The 19682-nt window shown below is 50.0% G+C and overlaps 1 protein-coding gene across 3 annotated transcripts; it reads left to right on the forward strand.

Moving 5' to 3' along the window:
• The first annotated feature begins 3663 nt into the window (after positions 1-3663).
• On the forward strand, positions 3664-19682 carry LOC108931244 (serine/arginine-rich splicing factor 3-like). Of its 3 annotated transcripts, none has more exons than XM_018746905.2 (7): positions 3664-3889; positions 15937-15991; positions 16337-16544; positions 17253-17390; positions 18909-18947; positions 19104-19190; positions 19342-19682. In XM_018746905.2, the coding sequence occupies exons 2-7, from the start codon at positions 15985-15987 to the stop codon at positions 19367-19369; spliced, it is 507 nt and encodes a 168-aa protein (XP_018602421.1). In that variant the 5' UTR covers positions 3664-3889; positions 15937-15984; the 3' UTR covers positions 19370-19682. The 3 variants fall into 3 exon arrangements, with proteins under 3 accessions (XP_018602421.1, XP_018602423.1, XP_018602420.1); XM_018746904.2 differs by lacking the exon at positions 3664-3889 and adding an exon at positions 14755-15150; XM_018746907.2 differs by lacking the exon at positions 15937-15991 and having other exon boundaries at positions 3665-3889.

Genomic DNA, 19682 nt, shown 5'->3' on the forward strand with positions numbered 1-19682 from the left:
AATGTACATCATATGCACTGGTGTACTTGGACAAACGGTGATGTTGTGGGCAAACCCAAACCCTGGTGGCACTAACCGTAACCTTAAGTGCATCTAACTGCTCTGGGAACTTGAACTGTACCCTTTGGAGCATGACCTCGCACTCCTTGGTGAGGCCTGCATGAGACGTTGGATAAACACGCTTTCTATGCATTTAATCAAATAAATGGAAATGGCAACACAAATCTGTGGGGGAAGCAACACAATTGCAATTTATGAATGTTGTTAAATTTTGGACATAGAATAGATTATAGCGTGGACACCAGGTAGGCAGCAGGTTGCTCCAGGTGCATACCAGGTGGGCTGGTTCAGTAGTGAAGACCAGGAGGGATCCTGCACTGTGGGATGGCTCTCCGTCCAGAACCTCAATGGTGAATGTGTCCGTGCTGAAAGGGGGCGTGAACTTTGGTTAAGAACCGTGAGCGATACCTGTTGGGTAGATTCTACCAAGTGGGCTGGCGTGGCTCCCGGTCCACCCCTCGCTCTCTCTCAACTTATGTTCCGCAGGGCTCAGTCCCCGGCCCCCCACCCTTCTCCATCTACACCTCTGTTGATGTCTCTCATGGGTTCTCCTACCACTGCTCTGCCAGCGGTACCCAGGTGTGCCTCCAGAGGTGGGGTCTGAGGCACAGCCCAAGCAAAGGCTTCTGTCCGTGTCCCCTGCATTCCTGCCCAAGCCCCATCCCCAAGAACATGTCCCGGATCCTTGGCCCTGTCCCTGTCTCACAGCGTCCTTCAGGTCTCCTGGCACCGCGACCTGCCCTGCCCCAGAATGGCATAGGTCCCAGGCACTGAGGAACCCGGTACCTCTGAGCAGTTGGGTGGACACACGTCCCAACGCTGTTCCGAGGCATCGCCCGTGGTGGAGCTGGACACTCTGCGATGTTGCTGTCATGACACAGTTGGTCTTCTGGCAGGACCTAAGCTGGGGTCTGAGTGACTGCCCATGTCTGCTGTAGTGTCCAAGTGTTCCTTGCGGAGCCTGACAGCAGTGCTGTCTCCTGGCCTGTCCCCAAGGGTAGCCTGTTGCCAGATGGGATCCTATTTGCCCCATTTCTACACCTCTTCACACATTCACTTGGATTCGCTCACTATCAATAACTGCTTCTCCAAGTCAGGGTCGTGGTGGTCCGGAACCTATCCTGGAAGCATCGGCGCTTCACTAGCCAGGGTACACCCTGGAGACAACACGAGCCTGTCAATTCAGTTCCATTTCCAATTCCAGTGCATTCAGAAAGTATTCAGACCAATCCGTCACTTTTTCACTTTTTTATAATGCAGGCTTGTATTAAAAATCACAAAAAAATGTGGAAAAAAGTAAAAGGGTCTAAATACATTCTGAATGCACTGTATTTTTATAATTTATGTTTTTAGGATTTTTTTGTCTTAATCAAATATTAGGTTTTGCATCTCATCACCCAGGTCTTTAATGTTCTATTCACCAAACTTTCATTGTGTATCGTCGTCCACTGTTTCTACTGTTAATTATTAGGTTTGCTTGAGACTTTCATGTCTGCAGCCATGTCTCCTTCTCTTAATGTAATGCATAAGTTGTACTTTTGCTGAGATGTACGTCGCTTTGGACAAAAGCGTCTGCTAAATGTAAATGTAATTACAACTGATATGTTGTCTGTTAATTTCCAGTTTTTTGGTGAACCCTGTACTGCAGTATGTTCCAGTTCCTAATGACACACACACACACACACACTGGTATGAGGTGCTATCTTGTAACAGACCCTTTTTCAACTGCTTTCAGAGAATCTTTGCTTCCTTTTTCACACATTGCAAGGCACTGCGGTTCCTCTGTGGTGCTACTTTACCACATTTGGTGAAAACAGGCTGCTCGTCTAGACCTTGAGGGTTGGAGGGGGATTTTCCGCGGCTGCCTCCCAAGGCCAATAGGATGTACCATGGTGTTCTTTCTACTGCTTGGCTCCCAACACACACACATGCCCACAGTGACTCAGGGAGCAGGAAGTGTGGCCCCCGCTAACATAACTCTCATGCTCTACGGGGCTGGTGCTCTGTTTGGCCTCGCTGTGTGAAAGAGCGATGCACACGCTTCCTGCTCAGTGTATGTCCAGTCCTTTTCAGGCAGTGAGCACCTGAGGACCCCGAGTGTGTGCAGGACTCAAACGCAGAGTCATGTATGTTCACCACAGCACACATACATGCACATACAGTGCGGACCATGTTCCTGTTTTGCCTTGAGTTTTTCTTTAAATTTGTTTTTATTTTACACCTGGAGACAAAACTGTTACCACAGTAAAGGAATCGTTACCCTGGCCCTTCAGAGGTCACTGCTGACCGCTGCTTTGTTCCACAGTGGTGGCAGTAAGGACAGATCTACAGATCTTGTTTGTGATGGAACATTCTAAATTATAGTTGTATGTGTTTCTCACGATGTGAGCAGCACAAACCCTCCACTGGCTCACTTCCAGAGTGCATGCATCACGTGTGACAGATGGAGGGGAACCCTAATGCCCTGACCCTAAACCTAACACTAACACCCTGACCCTAAACACAACACTAACACCCTGACCCTTAACCCAACACTAAAACCTTCACCCTTAACCCAACACCAACATCCTGACCCTTAACCCAACACTAAAACCTTGACCCTAAACCCAACACTAAAACCTTGACCTTAAACCCAACACTAACACCCTGACCCTAAACCAACCTGACCTTAAACCCAATCCCAACACCGTAACCCAAAGCCATCCTGGCCAAAGAGGGAAAACAGGAGATAATTTTGTGTTAAATTGTGCACAATATTTTTGGTTAAAGAAAGGTCAGACAAAAGCACTTTGCAATGTACATTTGATGCTTTCAGCACAGAATGCATGGGTGACGGGGTGGTATGACACTCATATGGCTTGATCAAGAACTGCAACTGCATGAGTCACACTTGTGCTCAGATGTCCTGCACATAAATGTATATAGTTAAAATATGCTTATAGAAGTCAGCAGATGTAAACTACATTTAAAGATGATGCTTTTCTCCAAAGTGACTTACCATGTTGAGCTACCTACAGCTACTTACCTATCTATACAGCCAGGTACTTTTACTGGAGTAGTTTGGGGTTAGTACCTTGCTCAAGGCTACTACAGCTTGAGCTGGGATTGAGACCGGCGACCTTCAGATCCACTTTGCCACTTTGCTACCAGCTGCCCCACAAACGAAAAGCTTTAGAGACGTATGGGTGGAATAAAGACGAAGCGGGGCGTTTCCGATGGACAGTCATGTGATATCGGAGCTCAGTGAAAGGAGCTCAAGCTGCATCTTACACCACAGCCACTGTAGCTGTACCCTGTTTACCATGAAACGATGAAGACTGTCAGCACACACTGAAAACCTGTTCGCTGCTGTATTCCAATCAGAGCCCAGGCTGATCTCCCCTCGGTGGAAAGCAGCACATGAGCAGAGTTTTAGTAGCGCCCCCTATAGGAACACAACACATACACAGCACATAGAAGTACACACACAGCACACATGCAGGGCACGCCCCTCTTCCCTCCCACACACCCGCGATACACACAGTACACACACAGTGACAGTGTGCGAGTGAAGGCTACAGTCCTGGCAGGAGGCCAAGATCAGCTGGAACAAAATGTGCTGTTAAATATAACAGTGACATAACACAGGTGGAAGGAAACAGGGATGCAGTGTGCGCGCACACACACAAGAGCACTCAGTGATCACCACTGACACATTGCAGTCTGTGTAATTGACAGTATTTTTACATTATTCCTCAGAAGAGCAGCAGCTTTCCAGATGAAGATGTTCCTTCCACATTACACTCCTGCGAATTTTGCTCAATGAGCATCTGTGTGTGAACAACACCAGGTAAGAGCATGATTGAGTTGGGGGGGAGTCAGCAAAGCCAGTGGGCATCTCCATGCAGTTTACCTTTATTTTTTTAATGGTTTGTGGTGTAAGGTTTGTACACCAAGCTATTTATACCGGTTTACACCCAGTTATATGGCAGGGTAATTTTTGCTGTATCTATTCAGGGTAAATACCTTGATCAAGAGTACTACAGCAGGAGGTGGGGCTCAAACTTGAGTCTAACTATCACCTGCCTCACAGAGTCTGGAAGACCAGCTGGCGTGTCCTGAAAAACTTGGGTGACCCACAGTCTGAGGCTACACTATAATAGCATGGTAACAGCAGTAGTACAGCTTGACAGTGTAAACAGAGGAGAAAGGGCTCTATCAGAACCCACTGAAGGCTAAATAAATGGCATGAATGTGTGTGTGTGTGTGTGTGTGTGTGTGTGTGGAGCATGCTCGGAGCACTCTGTTAGCGTTGCCAGCAGATTAGTTTGGGCAGATGAGATTTCACCTCGGTCACATTGTGTTCCTTCTCAGCATCCATCTATAGCGTTAGCAGGTGTAGCTGCTCGAACCCGGTGCCCGTGGGCTTCAGGGAACTCTGTCATCAAGCAGCTCTGGCTATCAGCAGAACTAAGGAACAGTCCTTTTGGTGGAAGTTGAACCAGTGAACCAGGGGCAACATGGTCTAGCGGGACACCTTGCTCGAGCCCTGCTCATTACTGTAATTATCCTTGTGATTTATTATTTATTCATATTTCTGACACTTTTCTGACACTCTCTCTTACACTGATTTACCCTTTTGTACCACAGAGTAAGCTTTACTGTATGAGTTCAGGGTAAGTGTCTTGCTCAAGGCTCCTAAAGCAGGAGTGGGATTCGAACCCACAACTTCATTTGTAATTCAACGGCTGTAACCACCTGCCGCCCCACCTGCTGTTATTAAACTTGAGACTTCTTATGAGGCTTTTACACATCTAATTACCACTGTAATTACCGCTCTTAGAATTATGCAGTTTAGGAATTGCTTCTTTCCAGAATCACGGACACCGCATACATTGTTTTTTGTAAAACAGAGCAACACTGACCAAGTTTCGGTAAGTAACAGCGCCTGCCTGCCTCCCTCCCTCCACTAGTCTCAAACCTGTGGCCTTCTGTCCCCCGCCCGCTTCATAAACCTTCCCTACGTAGGAGTGTGCGGAGACACGAGGGCTGCGGGTTTTCACAGCATCTCTCCGCTGCCCCCGCTGGGCAGACGGCGCGACTGCGCGAGCGGGAGAGGCACGCGCAGACGCAGCAGGAGGGCACGCGAGCCCGGGTTCATGTGGGGCCGCCCAGCCGTCAGGAAGCGAAAGAGAACAGAATGTGCCGTGCTAATCTGATGAGCTTTGCGGGACCTGGACGCGCAGCGGTGCCGCCGGACTGAACGCGGCATGAGCAAACAGAGCGGCGCGCTGGGAAAACGGAGGGAAAGTAGCTCCGAATAAAGGTCGAGCGCATCTGCTCAGGGGCAGCGCACTCAGTGCGAACATGTTGAGCTCACCTTCGCACACGGCACGGCACGGCACGGCACGGCACGACACGCTAACCGCGCTTTACCGTGGGAAGCGTGGCCTGGGCGACCCTTAGAGGGAGCACTCTATGGTTTTTGACGGCACCGGGTGCGAGGGTCCCGGCCGGCGGGTGTTGGCCACTGGCGGAAAGGCCCGGAAATGTGGGTGAACGACACGAGTGTGGCGCTGCGCTGCGGAGCTCTGAGTCACTTTGAGAAAGTCACCTTTCTCGCTATGACAGATTGAGACGTTTGAGCTCCATTTCATTCGCGTTAGTCAGCGTGTCAGTTGCGCACGTCAGCGTAACTGTGGGAACCCATCTTTCCGTCTCGCGCAGAAATGTAGAAGAACGCACGCTGTATGTATCTGTACCTCAACTTGCCAACACAACTGGGACAGGAGGAGTGTTTGTAACGCGGGACTGTTTGTAAGTCCATCCCCTGCGTCACAGTGAGTAAAAGTTGCACAGCTTGAACCCTGGGGTAAATTCACGGGTTCGGTTCTGTTGAAAACACCACGGAAAGCCGTAAGGAATATAAAATGTGCCGCGTGTCTCTACCGTCCTTCCTCAAAGAGCTCGTCCAATACAGGCTCTCGGAGTTCCTCTCTGAGACAGGACCCCAGTTTATTTGATTATCTCCTGTTAAAGGGAAGCAACATTAAAGTTAAGGCTACTTTAAAGTTACTGACAGTGTTCTCCAGCTCCTACCACTGTGCCGTGCTCTGCTTCAGACACGTGAAACGGTGTCTCACGCTCTCCTACTTCAAGTGCTGCTTCAGGCTCCGCGGGAGAATCGCAGCGCGGCGAGTGGCATTATGATGTCGGCTTTGTGTGAGGAAAACGCGTTAAAGAGCGGTTCGCCTCAACCCTTCAGCTGTATCGTTCCTTTTTTATCCGTTTAATAAACAGCACGCAGCAGCATACAGCGACACGCAGTACAGCGAGAAGCTGCAAACATGTCCACAGGCATGTCCGCATACATAGAGCGAGGGCTCGGGGTCGGAAGGTTACAGTGTATCACAGGTGGGATCACGTAGCGCTTTCTAGTTACTTCCAGAAGGGCGTCCAAACATTACAGAATTCTTTACATCTGCTGCACAGCTCAAATGTCGGTTTTTCCAGTGGGAGAAATTTAAATACTTGGGCCATCCACATGTTTACAGGGGAGACTTGTGGTGTCGACCATAAAAATAAAATATACATTTGAAATATGTAAACCTAGTTAGCGTATGAACCAGAACATTTAGGTTGTGATTTAGCAAGAGAATACTTGGGGATGTACCACGTTTTTTGTGAGAAGTTTCTTTGATCGTTGCATAAACTCCGGTCCAGTAAACTTGTATCTTACCGCATTCCTAGAAGAAATGTATCTGAGTGCCTGCAGGGGCTTTGCATTTAACACACAGCTCGGATGAACATCCTGTGAAGGCGCTCTGGAGCTGAGATACGGTAGATTCTATGAATGAACATGGAGTTTTTTCCCTGGATGGGGGTTAGGGTTAGGGTTAGGATTAGGATTAGGGTTAGGGTTAGGGAAGACTTTAGCACATATAGATGGCCATCCCCACACTGCTCTCGGCAGCCTGACTCTGGAACCCAGCTGGACTAATAGTTGGGGGGGAGATCTGGGTTGAGAGGAGCAGGAGACCATAAAGATGTTTAGGATCCCCAGGTACCACTGAACATCTCTCCAAACTAGAACATTTTTGGATGGAAAAAATGTTGAATGAAAAAAATGAAACTTTGGAGTGAAAGGGGATGGATTTATTAGTTTCTCAAGTCTTTTAATCTAGAATTGTGGAGTGGGGGGGTTAGCCACTGGCACTTGACCTCCCCCGCCTTTCAGAGGTTGTTTCTCCTTTCAGTTTAAGTTGAGAGTTTTTTTTTGTTCCTTTCCAGTAGACAAACTTACAGCTTTACTAACTGCATGCATACTGTATTACACTCATATACAGTCAACTGCCTAATTTATTTATTTCTTATCCCTGCGTTCAGCGCTCTGTCACTGTGTGAGTGGAGCTCTACAAAAATACGGAATGACAATCACTTTTATTGGCCAAGTGTGCTGACTCACACAAGGAATTTGCTGTGGTTCTAGATGCTTCCAGTATTTACATTGAATTGAATTGAAGTGAATGGCTGGGGCAGCTGATACCATTGTGACTAGAGCTGTTGCCTTTGCATCCAAAGGTTATAGGTTTGAATCCCACTTCCACCTGTAGTACCCCTCCGAAGGTACTTATCCTAAATTGCCCCAGTAAAATTACCATGCTGTGTAAATGGGTAAATAATGGTATGATGTTAGGGGGGCATGGTGGCGCAGTGAGTTCGACCGGGTCCTGCTCTCCAGTGGGTCTGGGGTTCGAGTCCCGCTTGGGGTGCCTTGCGGCGGACTGGCGTCCCGTCCCAGGTGTGTCCCCTCCCCCTCCGGCCCTACACCCTGCGTTGCCGGGTAGGCTCCAGTTCCCCGCGACCCCGTATGGGACAAGCGGCTCAGAAAGTGTGTGTGTGTGTGTGGTATGGTATGGTATGACGTTTAACACTGGAAGCTGCTTTGGATAAAAGCATCAGACAAATGTAAATAAAGATGGGATCTTAAGAAATTTTGGAATGAAAGGGGCAGAGATCTCAGAAAGGTCCTGGGTGGCATGAAGCAGGTTCCACACACCCCAGTGAGAACATGGCTCAGCCATGAGGTTAGTCATTTGTTTCATCTGTGCAGCTCCCTGTATTTCACTGTTTAACTGGCGAGCAGGAAGCAACCAATTCATCACAGAAACGTCTGTTCGAATATGGTCACCATCCCCAACCATCAAAACGTGTGATGTTACACATGTACTTTGACACAAGTACCTCAGTACATTAAGACACATACCTCAACAGACGCACCTCAACACATGTACCCGGCTCAGTACAGTAGATTGTGAAGGTGGCCCGAAGTGTGAAGGACACTAAAGTGCTGGAAGTTATATTATTATGATGATGATGATGATGGTGATGATGCTGGTGATTATGACATTTACAGTTACATTTATTCATTTAGCAGACGCTTTTGTCCTAAGTGACGTACATCTCAGCAAAAGTACAATTTATTCATTACATTAAGAGAAAGAGACATAGCTGCAGACGTGTGACTCAAGCAAACCTAGTTTGTTCCCTACCACTTGCTGCACCGAGGTTCATCGTTCGAGTAGGTGCATAAAACACAGGATAGACAATTCCCGGTACCCTCCCACCATTTTTTGTTCCATCCATCCATCCATCTTCCTCCGCTTTTATCCGGGGCCGGGTCGCGGGGGCAGCAGTCCGAGCAGAGTACTCCAGACCTCCCTCTCCCCGCACACCTCCTCCAGTTCCTCTGGGGGAACCCCAAGGCGTTCCCAGGCCAGCCGGGAGACATAGTCTCTCCAACGTGTCCTGGGTCTGCCCCGAGGCCTCCTCCCAGTGGGACAAGCCCGGAACACCTCCCCAGGGAGGCGTCCAGGAGGCATCCGGAACAGATGCCCGAGCCACCTCAACTGGCTCCTCTCGATGCGGAGGAGCAGCGGCTCTACTCCGAGCTCCTCCCGGGTGACTGAGCTCCTCACCCTATCCCTAAGGGTGCGCCCAGCCACTCTGCGGAGGAAACTCATTTCTGCCGCTTGTATCCGCGATCTCATTCTTTCGGTCATGATCCAGAGTTCATGACCATAGGTGAGGGTAGGAACGTAGATCGACCGGTAAATTGAGAGCTTCGCCTTACGACTCAGCTCCCTCTTCACCACAACAGACCGGTACAATGACCGCATTACTGCGGACGCCGCACCGATCCGTCTGTCGACCTGCCGCTCCATTTTTCCCTCACTCGTGAACAAGACCCCAAGATACTTAAACTCCTCCACTTGAGGGAGCAACTCCCCCCTAACCCGGAGGGAGCAATCCACCTTTTTCCGACTGAGAACCATGGCCTCGGATTTGGAGGTGCTGATTCTCATCCCCGCCGCTTCGCACTCGGCTGCAAACCTCCCCAGTGCACGCTGCAAGTCTTGACTTGATGAAGCCAGCAGGACCACATCGTCCGCAAAAAGCAGAGACGAGATCTCGCGGCCACCAAAACAGACACCCTCCGTTCCCTGACTGCGCCTAGAAATTCTGTCCATAAAAATAATGAACAGAATCGGTGACAAAGGGCAGCCCTGGCGGAGTCCAACATGCACCGGGAACAGGTCTGACTTACTGCCGGCAATGCGAACCAAGCTCCTGCTCCGGTCATACAGGGAACGAACAGCCTGTAGCAACGAGCCCCGAACCCCATAATCCCGAAGCACCCCCCACAGGATGCCACGAGGGACACGGTCGAATGCCTTCTCCAGGTCCACAAAACACATATGGACTGGTTGGGCAAACTCCCACGAACCCTCCAACACCCTAGTGAGGGTATAGAGCTGGTCCAGTGTTCCACGGCCAGGGCGAAAACCGCATTGCTCCTCCTGGATCCGAGGTTCGACTATCGGTCGGATTCTCCTTTCCAGTACCCTGGCATAGACTTTCCCAGGGAGGCTAAGGAGTGTGATCCCCCTGTAGTTGGAACACAATCTCCGGTCCCCCTTCTTGAAAAGAGGGACCACCACCCCGGTCTGCCAGTCCAGAGGCACCGTTCCCGAACTCCACGCGATGCTGCAGAGGCGTGTCAGCCAAGACAGCCCCACAACATCCAGAGACTTGAGAAACTCGGGGCGGATCTCATCCACCCCCGGAGCCTTGCCACCGAGGAGTTTTTTGACTACCTCAGCAACTTCAGCCAGGGTAATGGACGAGTCCCCCTCCGAGTCCCCAGCCTCAGCTTCCTCTACGGAAGGCGTGTCGGAGGGATTGAGGAGATCCTCAAAGTACTCCTTCCACCGCCCGAGAACATCCTCAGCTGAGGTCAGCAGCGCACCACTTCCACTGTAAACAGTGTTCGTGGAACACCGCTTCCCCCCTCTGAGTCGCCGGACGGTTTGCCAGAATCTCTTTGAGGCCGACCGAAAGTCTTCCTCCATGGCCTCACCGAACTCCTCCCAAGCCCGAGTTTTTGCCGCGGCGACTGCCAGAGCCGCGCTCCGTTTGGCCCGTCGGTACCTGTCAGCTGCTTCAGGAGTCCCATGAGCCAGCCAGGCTCGATAGAACTCCTTCTTCAGCTTGACGGCATCCCTTACTTCCGGTGTCCACCACCGTGTTCGGGGATTGCCGCCGCGACAGGCACCGGAGACCTTATGGCCGCAGCTCCGAACCGCCGCACCGACAATGGAGGAGCGGAACATAGTCCATTCAGACTCAATGTCCCCCACCTCCCTCGGGACCTGGTTGAAACTCTGTCGGAGGTGGGAGTTGAAGACCTCTCTGACAGGGGCCTCCGCCAAACGTTCCCAACAGACCCTCACTATGCGTTTGGGCCTGCCAGGTCTGTCCAGCTTTTTCCCCCGCCATCGAATCCAACTCACCACCAGGTGGTGATCAGTTGACAGCTCAGCCCCTCTCTTCACCCGAGTGTCCAAGACATATGGCCGAAGGTCAGAAGAAACGACTACAAAGTCGATCATCGACCTCCGACCTAGGGTGTCCTGGTGCCAAGTGCACTGGTGGACACCCTTATGCATGAACATGGTGTTCGTTATGGATAAACCGCGACTAGCACAGAAATCCAATAACAACTCACCGCTCGGGTTCAGATCAGGGAGGCCGTTCCTCCCAATCACGCCCCTCCAGGTATCACTGTCGCTGCCCACGTGGGCGTTAAAGTCCCCCAGTAGAACGACAGAGTCCCCAGTGGGAGCGCTTTCCAGCACGCCCCCCAGGGACTCTAAAAAGGCCGAGTACTCTACACTGCCGCTAGGCGCATAAGCACAAACGACAGTGAGAGACCGTTCCCTGACCCGAAGGCGTAGGGAGATGACCCTCTCATTCACCGGGGTAGACTCCAACACATGGCGGCTGAACTGGGGGGCTATTAATAAGCCCACACCAGCCCGCCGCCTCTCACCTTGGGCAACGCCAGAATAGTGGAGAGTCCACCCTCGATCGAGTAGAGTGGTTCCAGAACCCAAGCTGTGAGTGGAAGTGAGCCCGACTATATCTAGACGGTATCTCTCAACTTCCCGCACCAGCTCAGGCTCCTTCCCCGCCAGTGAGGTGACATTCCAAGTCCCAAAAACCAGAGTTGGCGCCCGAGGTTTGGGTCGGCCGGGCACTCGGCCCCGACCACCGCCCAAATCACAATGCACCGGCCCCTTACGGTTTCTCCGGCAGGTGGTGAGCCCACCGAAGAGCGGCTCCACGTTGTGGCTTCGGGCTGAGCCCGGCCAGGCCCCGTGGGCATAGACCTGGCCACCAGGTGCTCGCATGCGAGCCCCCCCCCAGGCCTGGCTCCAGGGTGGGGCCCCGGTGACCCCATACCGGGCGGGGTAAACGGACGCCTTGATTTTTTCGTCATAAGGGGTTTTTGAACCGCGCTTTGTCTCGTCTGTCATCCAGGACCTGTCTGCCATGGGAGACCCTACCAGGGGCATGTAGCCCCAGACAACATAGCTCCTGGACTCATTCAGGCACTCAATCCCCTCCACCACGATAAGGTGGCGGTTCACGGAGGAGCCATTTTTTGTTGTTTGTTTAAATATTATAAGATACACAAATAAGCTAGTACAATGCTGGAGTAGTGGCTGAATAAAGGTTGTATCTGGGGATGCTTATGGAATTACGATGCATGAACAGTTACACCATAAATGAGCTGGAGAGATCTTGGGCAAAGTGGATCTGGAAAAGGTGAGTTTTCAGACCTTCTGGAAAATAGACAGTTTCCGCAGTTCTGAGTGACAGGGGAAGGTCATTCCACCACAACGGACCCAAAACCGAGAACCTCTGAGCTTTGCCTTTCGTACATGGGACCACCAAGCGAGCAGAAGTAGACGAGCAAAGGGGCCTGGCTGGGGTGTACCGGTTGATTAAGTCCTGTAAATAGCTGGGGGAAGTTCTATTGATGCATTTGTACACAGTAACCAGGGTTTTGAATTTGATTCAGGCAGCTATAGGAAGTCAGTGCAGAGAGATGAGTGGAAGAGACGCATGGGAGCGCTTTGGCAAATCAAACACAACTTGTGCAGCAGCATTCTGTAGAAGCTGCAGAGGTTTGATGGCATTAGCAGGAAGGCCACACAAAAGAGAGTTGCAGTAGTCCAGACGGGAAGTCACCATGGCCTGGACAAGTAGTTGGGCAGAGTCAATAGTGAGATAGGGACGGAGCCTACGAATATTATGCAGGATGTATCTGCAGGACCAGGTTGTGGCTTCGATATGTTGAGAGAATGACAGACTCGCATCAATCGTTACTCCCAGACTCTTAGCCAAGGAGGTAGGCGAAATGAGTGAGTTGTCCAGTTTGATCGACAGGTCGTGACAGGAGGATAGGCAAGCTGGGAGATAAGGAATCTCTGCTTTGGAGAGGTTGAGTTGGAGGTGGTGATCATACATCCATGAAGAGATGTCCGAGAGGCAGGCAGCAATGCGTGCGGAGATGTCTGACGCACCAGGTGGAAAGGAGAGGAAGAGCTTGGTATCATCAGCATAGCAGTGGTATTTGAATCCATGGGAGGCTATGACTGGACCGAGGGAGGAGGTGTAGATCAAGAAAAGAAGAGGACCCAATACCGAGCAAGCTGACGGTGAGAATTTATCAGTGATCGCTTTGACTTTGTCTCTGAAAAACAAAGCAAAGTCTTCAGCAGTGAGAGAAGAGGGAGGAGGAGGTGGCGGGGGACACAGAAGGGATGAGAAGGTGGCAAAGAGTCTGTGTGGCTTATAATGATGGTGATGATGATGGTGGTGATGATTATGATGGTGATGGGAATGATGATGACAATGATTATGGCGATGATGACGGTGGTGGTGATGATGATGATGAGGATACCTCGGTGAATATGAACGAGTCTCCTACTGGGGAAGTGCTGGTTTTGTAGCGAACACTATTAATTCAGTATTAATAAGAACCATCGCCCACCTGAGTGCTGCTCCTGCTTCTGTGATGTGGAAATCACTGCATTTCACTCGCTCGAGCTCCGTACAGTGCACACTGCCGGCTTCGGGAGAGCCACGGGGCGGCGCTGTCACACCTGACCTTTCAGCGACAGCAGACGCTGCAAGTCACTTTCGAGAAGATAGCTGTCTGATTTCTTTTTTCTCAGATTTTATTTCATGCAATAAAAATTAAAACACTCCAATATTCAGAATCGAAAACACATCCAAACAATTCATCTTTAAAACATTTCTCATCACGAACATGACAGGAGAGGTTATTCACTCATCTGAACAACGTAAACTCCAGCCATCCATTCACTGTCAACAACCGCTTGTCCCAAGCGGAGTCACGGCGAGCCGGAGCCTAACCCAGCAACACAGGGCGCAGGGCCGGAGGGGGCACACCCAGGACAGGATGCCAGTCCATCGCAAGGCACCTCAAGAGGGACTCAAACCCCAGACCCATCAGAGAGCAGGACCTGGCCAAACACACACACACACACACACACACTTTCTGAACCGCTTGTCCCATACGGGGTCACGAGGAGCCGGAGCCTAACCCGGCAACACAGGGCGCAAGGCTGGAGGGGGAGGGGACACACCCAGGACGGGACGCCAGTCCATCACAAGGCACCCCAAGCGGGACTCGAACCGCAGACCCACCGAAGAGCAGGACCCGGTCCAACCCACTGCAACCCCCCCCGGCCAAATTCATCTTTCCAAATACAAAGATTGAAAAAACATCACAGTTTTAAAACAAGTATAAATATCCACTGTAAGAACAAACCTTGGGACAATAAAACTGAAACCCTTAACAGTGTTAGGAAATGTTAAATGTTAAAAGTGTTAAGAAAAACTGTAAAAATAAATAGTTGAATAACAAACATGTTTCACTTAAGAAAAGTTCCCAAGCGTTTATGTTAAACTTGTGCGCTATGACGTTACGCTTTCATTTTCAGTTTTAAAAAACTGTAAACAGACAAGTTAAAAAGGGTAAATTGTGATTCACTTTTCCTTTTACTCTTTCTGTTACTTCTGTTCAGACGGGAGTACGATCATTATCTGATATAGAATATACACACACACACACACACACATTTTCAGAACCGCTTGTCCCTCACGGGGTAACGGGGAACCGGAGCCTACCCGGTAACACAGGGCGTAAGGCCAGAAGGGGAGGGGACACACCCAGGACGGGACGCCAGTCCGCCGCAAGGCACCCCAAGCGGGACTCAAACCCCAGACCCACCGGAGAGCAGGACTGTGGTCCAACCCACTGCGCCACCGCGCCCCCTTATATAGAATATAATTCGTGTTAAATATGGTTATAATTTAGTGTCTTTTTTCGGACATCAGTTCTAAAATATGAACATAGCTAACTTAAATGTCACCAAAACGACTGGAAAAATAACTGTTAATAAAAACTTCTTTCACTGCCGCAGATAGGGGTCGAAGAACTACAGTAAGTAAAAAGAAAAAACTGCACGTTTACGTCTCGGGCGCACGCTGACGTCAAGGACGTACATTCAGAAAAGAACTGCACGTTTGCGTCAGGCACGCAGATCTACGCCGTGACGTAGGATTATATTTAAGTAGGACCTCGAAGCCCGCCATTTCGTGTTTTCGAGACGAGAGTGTGGAGGTTGTACTGTCGGTATCTGCGTGGCCTGAAGCTGAGGTTGTAGTGTTAAGGTATCATTGGTTTGTCCTGCCCGTTTCCGTCAAAAAAAAAAGTCACTTGTTCCCAATCTGAATCTGCGGGGGATTATGATGATGTTGTGAGCTCGTCAGCCGCTGCGTGTCGCGCCTCAGCGGCCCTGCTCTCTCTCTCTTGGGCCTGCTGTTCTGTTCGCGGACTCACTAGCGCGAAAAGTCACTCACTCAGTCCTGACTTTTCAAACTTTTTGTGTCCCTGTCACGTTCTCTTCTTCGTGCGCAGTCGCTCGGTCGGTGCGGTGTAAACGTACTCTATATTCCGTGCACTCACGATGCTCTCACTTAACCTGCTTAACGCACCGTCCAGAGCGGGGGCTGCGTGTGTCTGCGCCATGGCCCATTTTCCTAGTTCTTTCTCAGTTCCTCTCTGCCCTCCTCGGCTCACATGTTACATTTACTGTTTGTTAATAGTAATTTCACACTGTTTGACTGCTCCTTGGGTTATCTCAACTGAGCCAATATTTATTGCTACGATGATGTTGGCCCACTGTTACCTCATGGTAACTTCCCCTGACCCTGTTGTTTATGTGCTGGTGTGTGTGTTTGTGTTTGTTTTTTCATGATAAGCACAGGTTCATGTTTGGAAGGAGCATTCAGTTCAGTCTAGTCCCCTATGTGCAGCACTTTGTCTAACTGGATCCAGAACTTTGAGAATTGATTGGTACATTAATGCCAGAATGTACGTGTGTGTGTGTGTGTGTGTGTGTGTGTGTGTGTGTGTGTGTTTGATACATGACGTGATGGTTTTACCTATTTCTGCAGTGCCTCGTTGGCTTGGAGTTACTCTTTGGAGAGCTGAGGTCAGCTGAAATGGGAGGTAGTTACTCTTCATGTCTTATTTTGCTCTCGCCTGCCTGGTTTTCTGAATAATACTACAGCTTCATTGCAGTTACCATGTTATACAGTTGAGTTTTTATCTGCAGCAGTTTGCAGCATGTGGCTCAATCCTGGAGTAATTCAGGATTAGAGTGGGGTTCAAACTGCCTTCTGGCTGTCAACTTCATGTTGTTAACTTCATGTTGTTAACTTCGCCGTTTGTTGTGGGTTGCAACGGATTAAGTGTTGCGGCCTTCAGAAAGCCAGATGGCTCTGCTCTTTCCTTGGGGAAAGAGTTACTGCTTTTCCGCTTATGCATCGCCATGTTTTTAACCCACCAACCTAGATCCCATGCACAGAGACTGCCCGCTTGACTGCAAGGTCTACGTGGGAAACCTGGGCAACAACGGCAACAAGACAGAGCTCGAGAGGGCCTTTGGGTACTATGGCCCGCTGCGCAGTGTATGGGTAGCTAGGAGCCCTCCTGGCTTTGCCTTTGTCGAGTTTGAAGACCCTCGCGACGCTGCAGATGCTGTCCGTGAACTTGATGGAAGGTACTGGGGCTTATGTTGCTTGGCTGATGGGTAGATAAATTTTCACACAAGTCCAGTTCAGTGAACAAATACCTCACAAAGTACATTTAAGCTAATGCTTCACTGAGCTTCCTGGTCAAATTTAAACCAGCAACTTTTTTTCACTGAGGCAAAGATGTTTTGGGTGATGTCCTCTGCTGTGTGTAGTCCAAGTCTGTTTGCTCATATCCCATGGAAATTTTGAGTGCAGTTATTGATGAGCATAATTGAGCTGTTCTTTGACCCAGTTTTGAACTGCCTCCAGTTTTCTCCTGAAGGAAATAGTGTTCATTGCTGAAAGTCACTGAACGTGGTAAGAACCTCGGGTGCTGTTTTTTTGTCCCCTGGCAAAGGTGTATGTAATTTCCTGATTGGGAAAACTAAAATGTCAGCAAAAATAGACTAGTTGGCATTATTGCCATTGGGAAATTCTGATGGATGTTTGCTTGTGTACGGAATTTGTGCAGCGGCTCCTCTAAGGTGCTCGAGCTGAACTGCTGTTGTATGTCCTTCAGGTGATTTACCTACTTGTACAGCAGCTGATCTTCACTATCACTTCAGAGTTGTTGTTGTAGTAAAGGGTACTGTAGCAGGACTATAGGTTTGATCTTGGGATATTGTGCATAAAGCCTCAAGGGCACAGCTCTGCAAGGGGTTTCAGGTTCAAGTCTCGTGCTTTCTTGACTCCAGGACCCTCTGTGGCTGCCGTGTTCGAGTGGAACTGTCCAATGGGGAGAAACGCTCACGAAACAGGGGTCCCCCTCCTTCCTGGAGCCGCCGGCCACGAGATGACTACTGCCGCCGCCGCAGTCCGCCACCCCGTCGCAGGTAAGGGTTGCTATGCTCTTGTCCTCTGGGGGTCGTAATGCGGCTGGTTAACCTTGAGTGCTGTAAAACGTGTCCATGTTTTAATTGGCTGAGATTGGCTTCTTTAGTCCCTTTGCCTCCTATGACACAAGTCAGCCATAATGCAAATTGAGGACCAAAGCCTGTTAACTTACGGTCTCATTCCTGCTCATCTTTGTCAATATGGTGCTGCCTGGTCCAGGGTCAAGGAGGAGTCGTAAAGACTCGGTGGTTCTCTGTTTAGCACGGAGGCTCTGTCGGCAGCTAGCATGCCTCTTCAGCACAGGTTTACATGCTCTGTGTCTTATTTGTTTGTACCTGACGAAAAAAAGGAGTGGGTTTGAGAGGCATTGCTAGCTCTGGGAAGTGCCCATCTCGTAAAACTCGCTGTTAAAACTGCTTTCTGAAATGATTTGCTGGTTAAAAGCTGCTGTTGGATAAATTCAAGTGTTTATATGTACTCTGGCTGTTATGTTAGCTTTTGTTAATTTCATGAAGTTTGCTTTCTTTTACAACCTATATTAATAAAATAAACCCCGTTGCAGACTCACCACCCTGCCTCTTCTCACCACCCTCTGAGTCACTCAACTAGCCCTCTTTCAGCAGCATGGGACGGTGTCCCCCAGTCAGCTTGCCTGGGCTCACGTGAGCCGGTGTGGCGAGGTGGCAGCGCCCCTTGGTTCCTGTCTCCACCCTAAAGCATATTGGCCACCAGTCAGCTGTTTACTTTGCCAAAGTCAACACGGCGTGCATCTGAGCACCAGCCCTCGGCTACCCCGTAAAGGCAGGAGGCAGCCCCCCCCCCTCCCCCCCCAACTGCCAGCCATCTAAACACCTTGCACCACTTGGCAAACCCTTTCAGCACATTCTACCATCCCGGGCGGCAGTCTGCCTTTCCTTCGTCATTTCTAGCTTGTTGAAAATCAAAAGACTAGTAAGTTTGCCCTGCTTCATATGGTTTACTGCTGGGTACTTGTGAAAGCACCTTCCTATGCAGGTCATGTTTAGCTGTAGAAGTGTACTGCTGAAACTGCCTTCATGCAGGATGTAGCTTGTGTACAGGTGGTCTGTAGGGGGTGCCATTACTGTGTAACAAGCTGCCATTCACACATGAGCTATTACCTTTTAAACTATCTGGTCAGGTGTAGATGCGGGACGCATTCTCGCTTCACACTACTGCTCGGTGTGGTCTCTAGAAAGACTAGAATGTGAGGTTGGGGTCCTGTGTATGTGCCACCTGTCAGTGTGCCCCCAAACTACTTAACTGATGGTACAGGTGGCATGCACTCAGCCACCCCCAGCTCCCCATTCGGTACTGTACTGTGGTGTCCACAGAAGCTGTTCTTGAGGCTAGTGTTGATGACCTCCTGTCCCCTTACCAGGGTGCAGGGAGGGTGTCCTGTGGGTGGGGTGGGCAAAGGGGGCTGTGCTTTGCACAGTCATTTTTCCTGCTTTAACACCATTGCTCTTGTGCTTCCTCTTGAATGCTATTCTGTACAGATCTCCCCGCAGGAGGAGTTTCAGCCGAAGTCGCAGCAGGTAACTGTTCTTTGTGTGTGTGTGTGTGTGTGTGTGTGTGTGTGTGTGCGCGCGCGCGTGCCTGTGCTTGTTTACATGCTGCATTCCTTTAGACTGTTTGTCAAGACTTGTGGCTTCCTGTCCCTTGTCTGAAGAGCAAACCCTCTGTGTATTCAGATCTCTGTCTAGAGACAGGAGGAGGGACCGGTCACTTTCACGAGACAGAAACCACAGACCGTCGCGCTCATTCTCCAGGTCACACAGGTACCTGAGTGCACAGGCACCGCTGGTCTCGCCTCTTTCCTCACCTGAGCTGTTAATCCTCATACCTGAAACTGCATCTTCAGTGAAGCTTCTGGTGCACCTTTAACATTAACTAATGTGCAGCATTAAACTGTGTGTGCTTTCTCTCCAGCCGCTCCCGGTCCAATGATAGGAAGTGAGAAGAGCCTGAAGTCGTCCACTTCGGAGCCTTGGTTTTCCTTCATTTGTAATATGGACTGCAAACTTTTTTTATCCCTTTTAGCTGTTTAGTTGAGCTCTTCCGGTGGTGGGAGATATGTACCGATGTACTTTTCAGTGTATGTGCAGAAACGTTCCACGTGTGCGCAGCGTGCGTTAAAATCGGAGCTGCATCGCTCACAAGAACGCTGGGACAAAGGTGATGGTAATGTTAGCATGTTTTGCAAGAACATCAGTGTGATGTGAAGAAACTTCTCCCCTCCTTGAATGTTTGAATTAAAATTGTTCACAAAA

This window comes from Scleropages formosus, chromosome 2 (assembly GCF_900964775.1).
Source record: "Scleropages formosus chromosome 2, fSclFor1.1, whole genome shotgun sequence".
Taxonomy (NCBI): Eukaryota; Metazoa; Chordata; class Actinopteri; order Osteoglossiformes; family Osteoglossidae; genus Scleropages; species Scleropages formosus.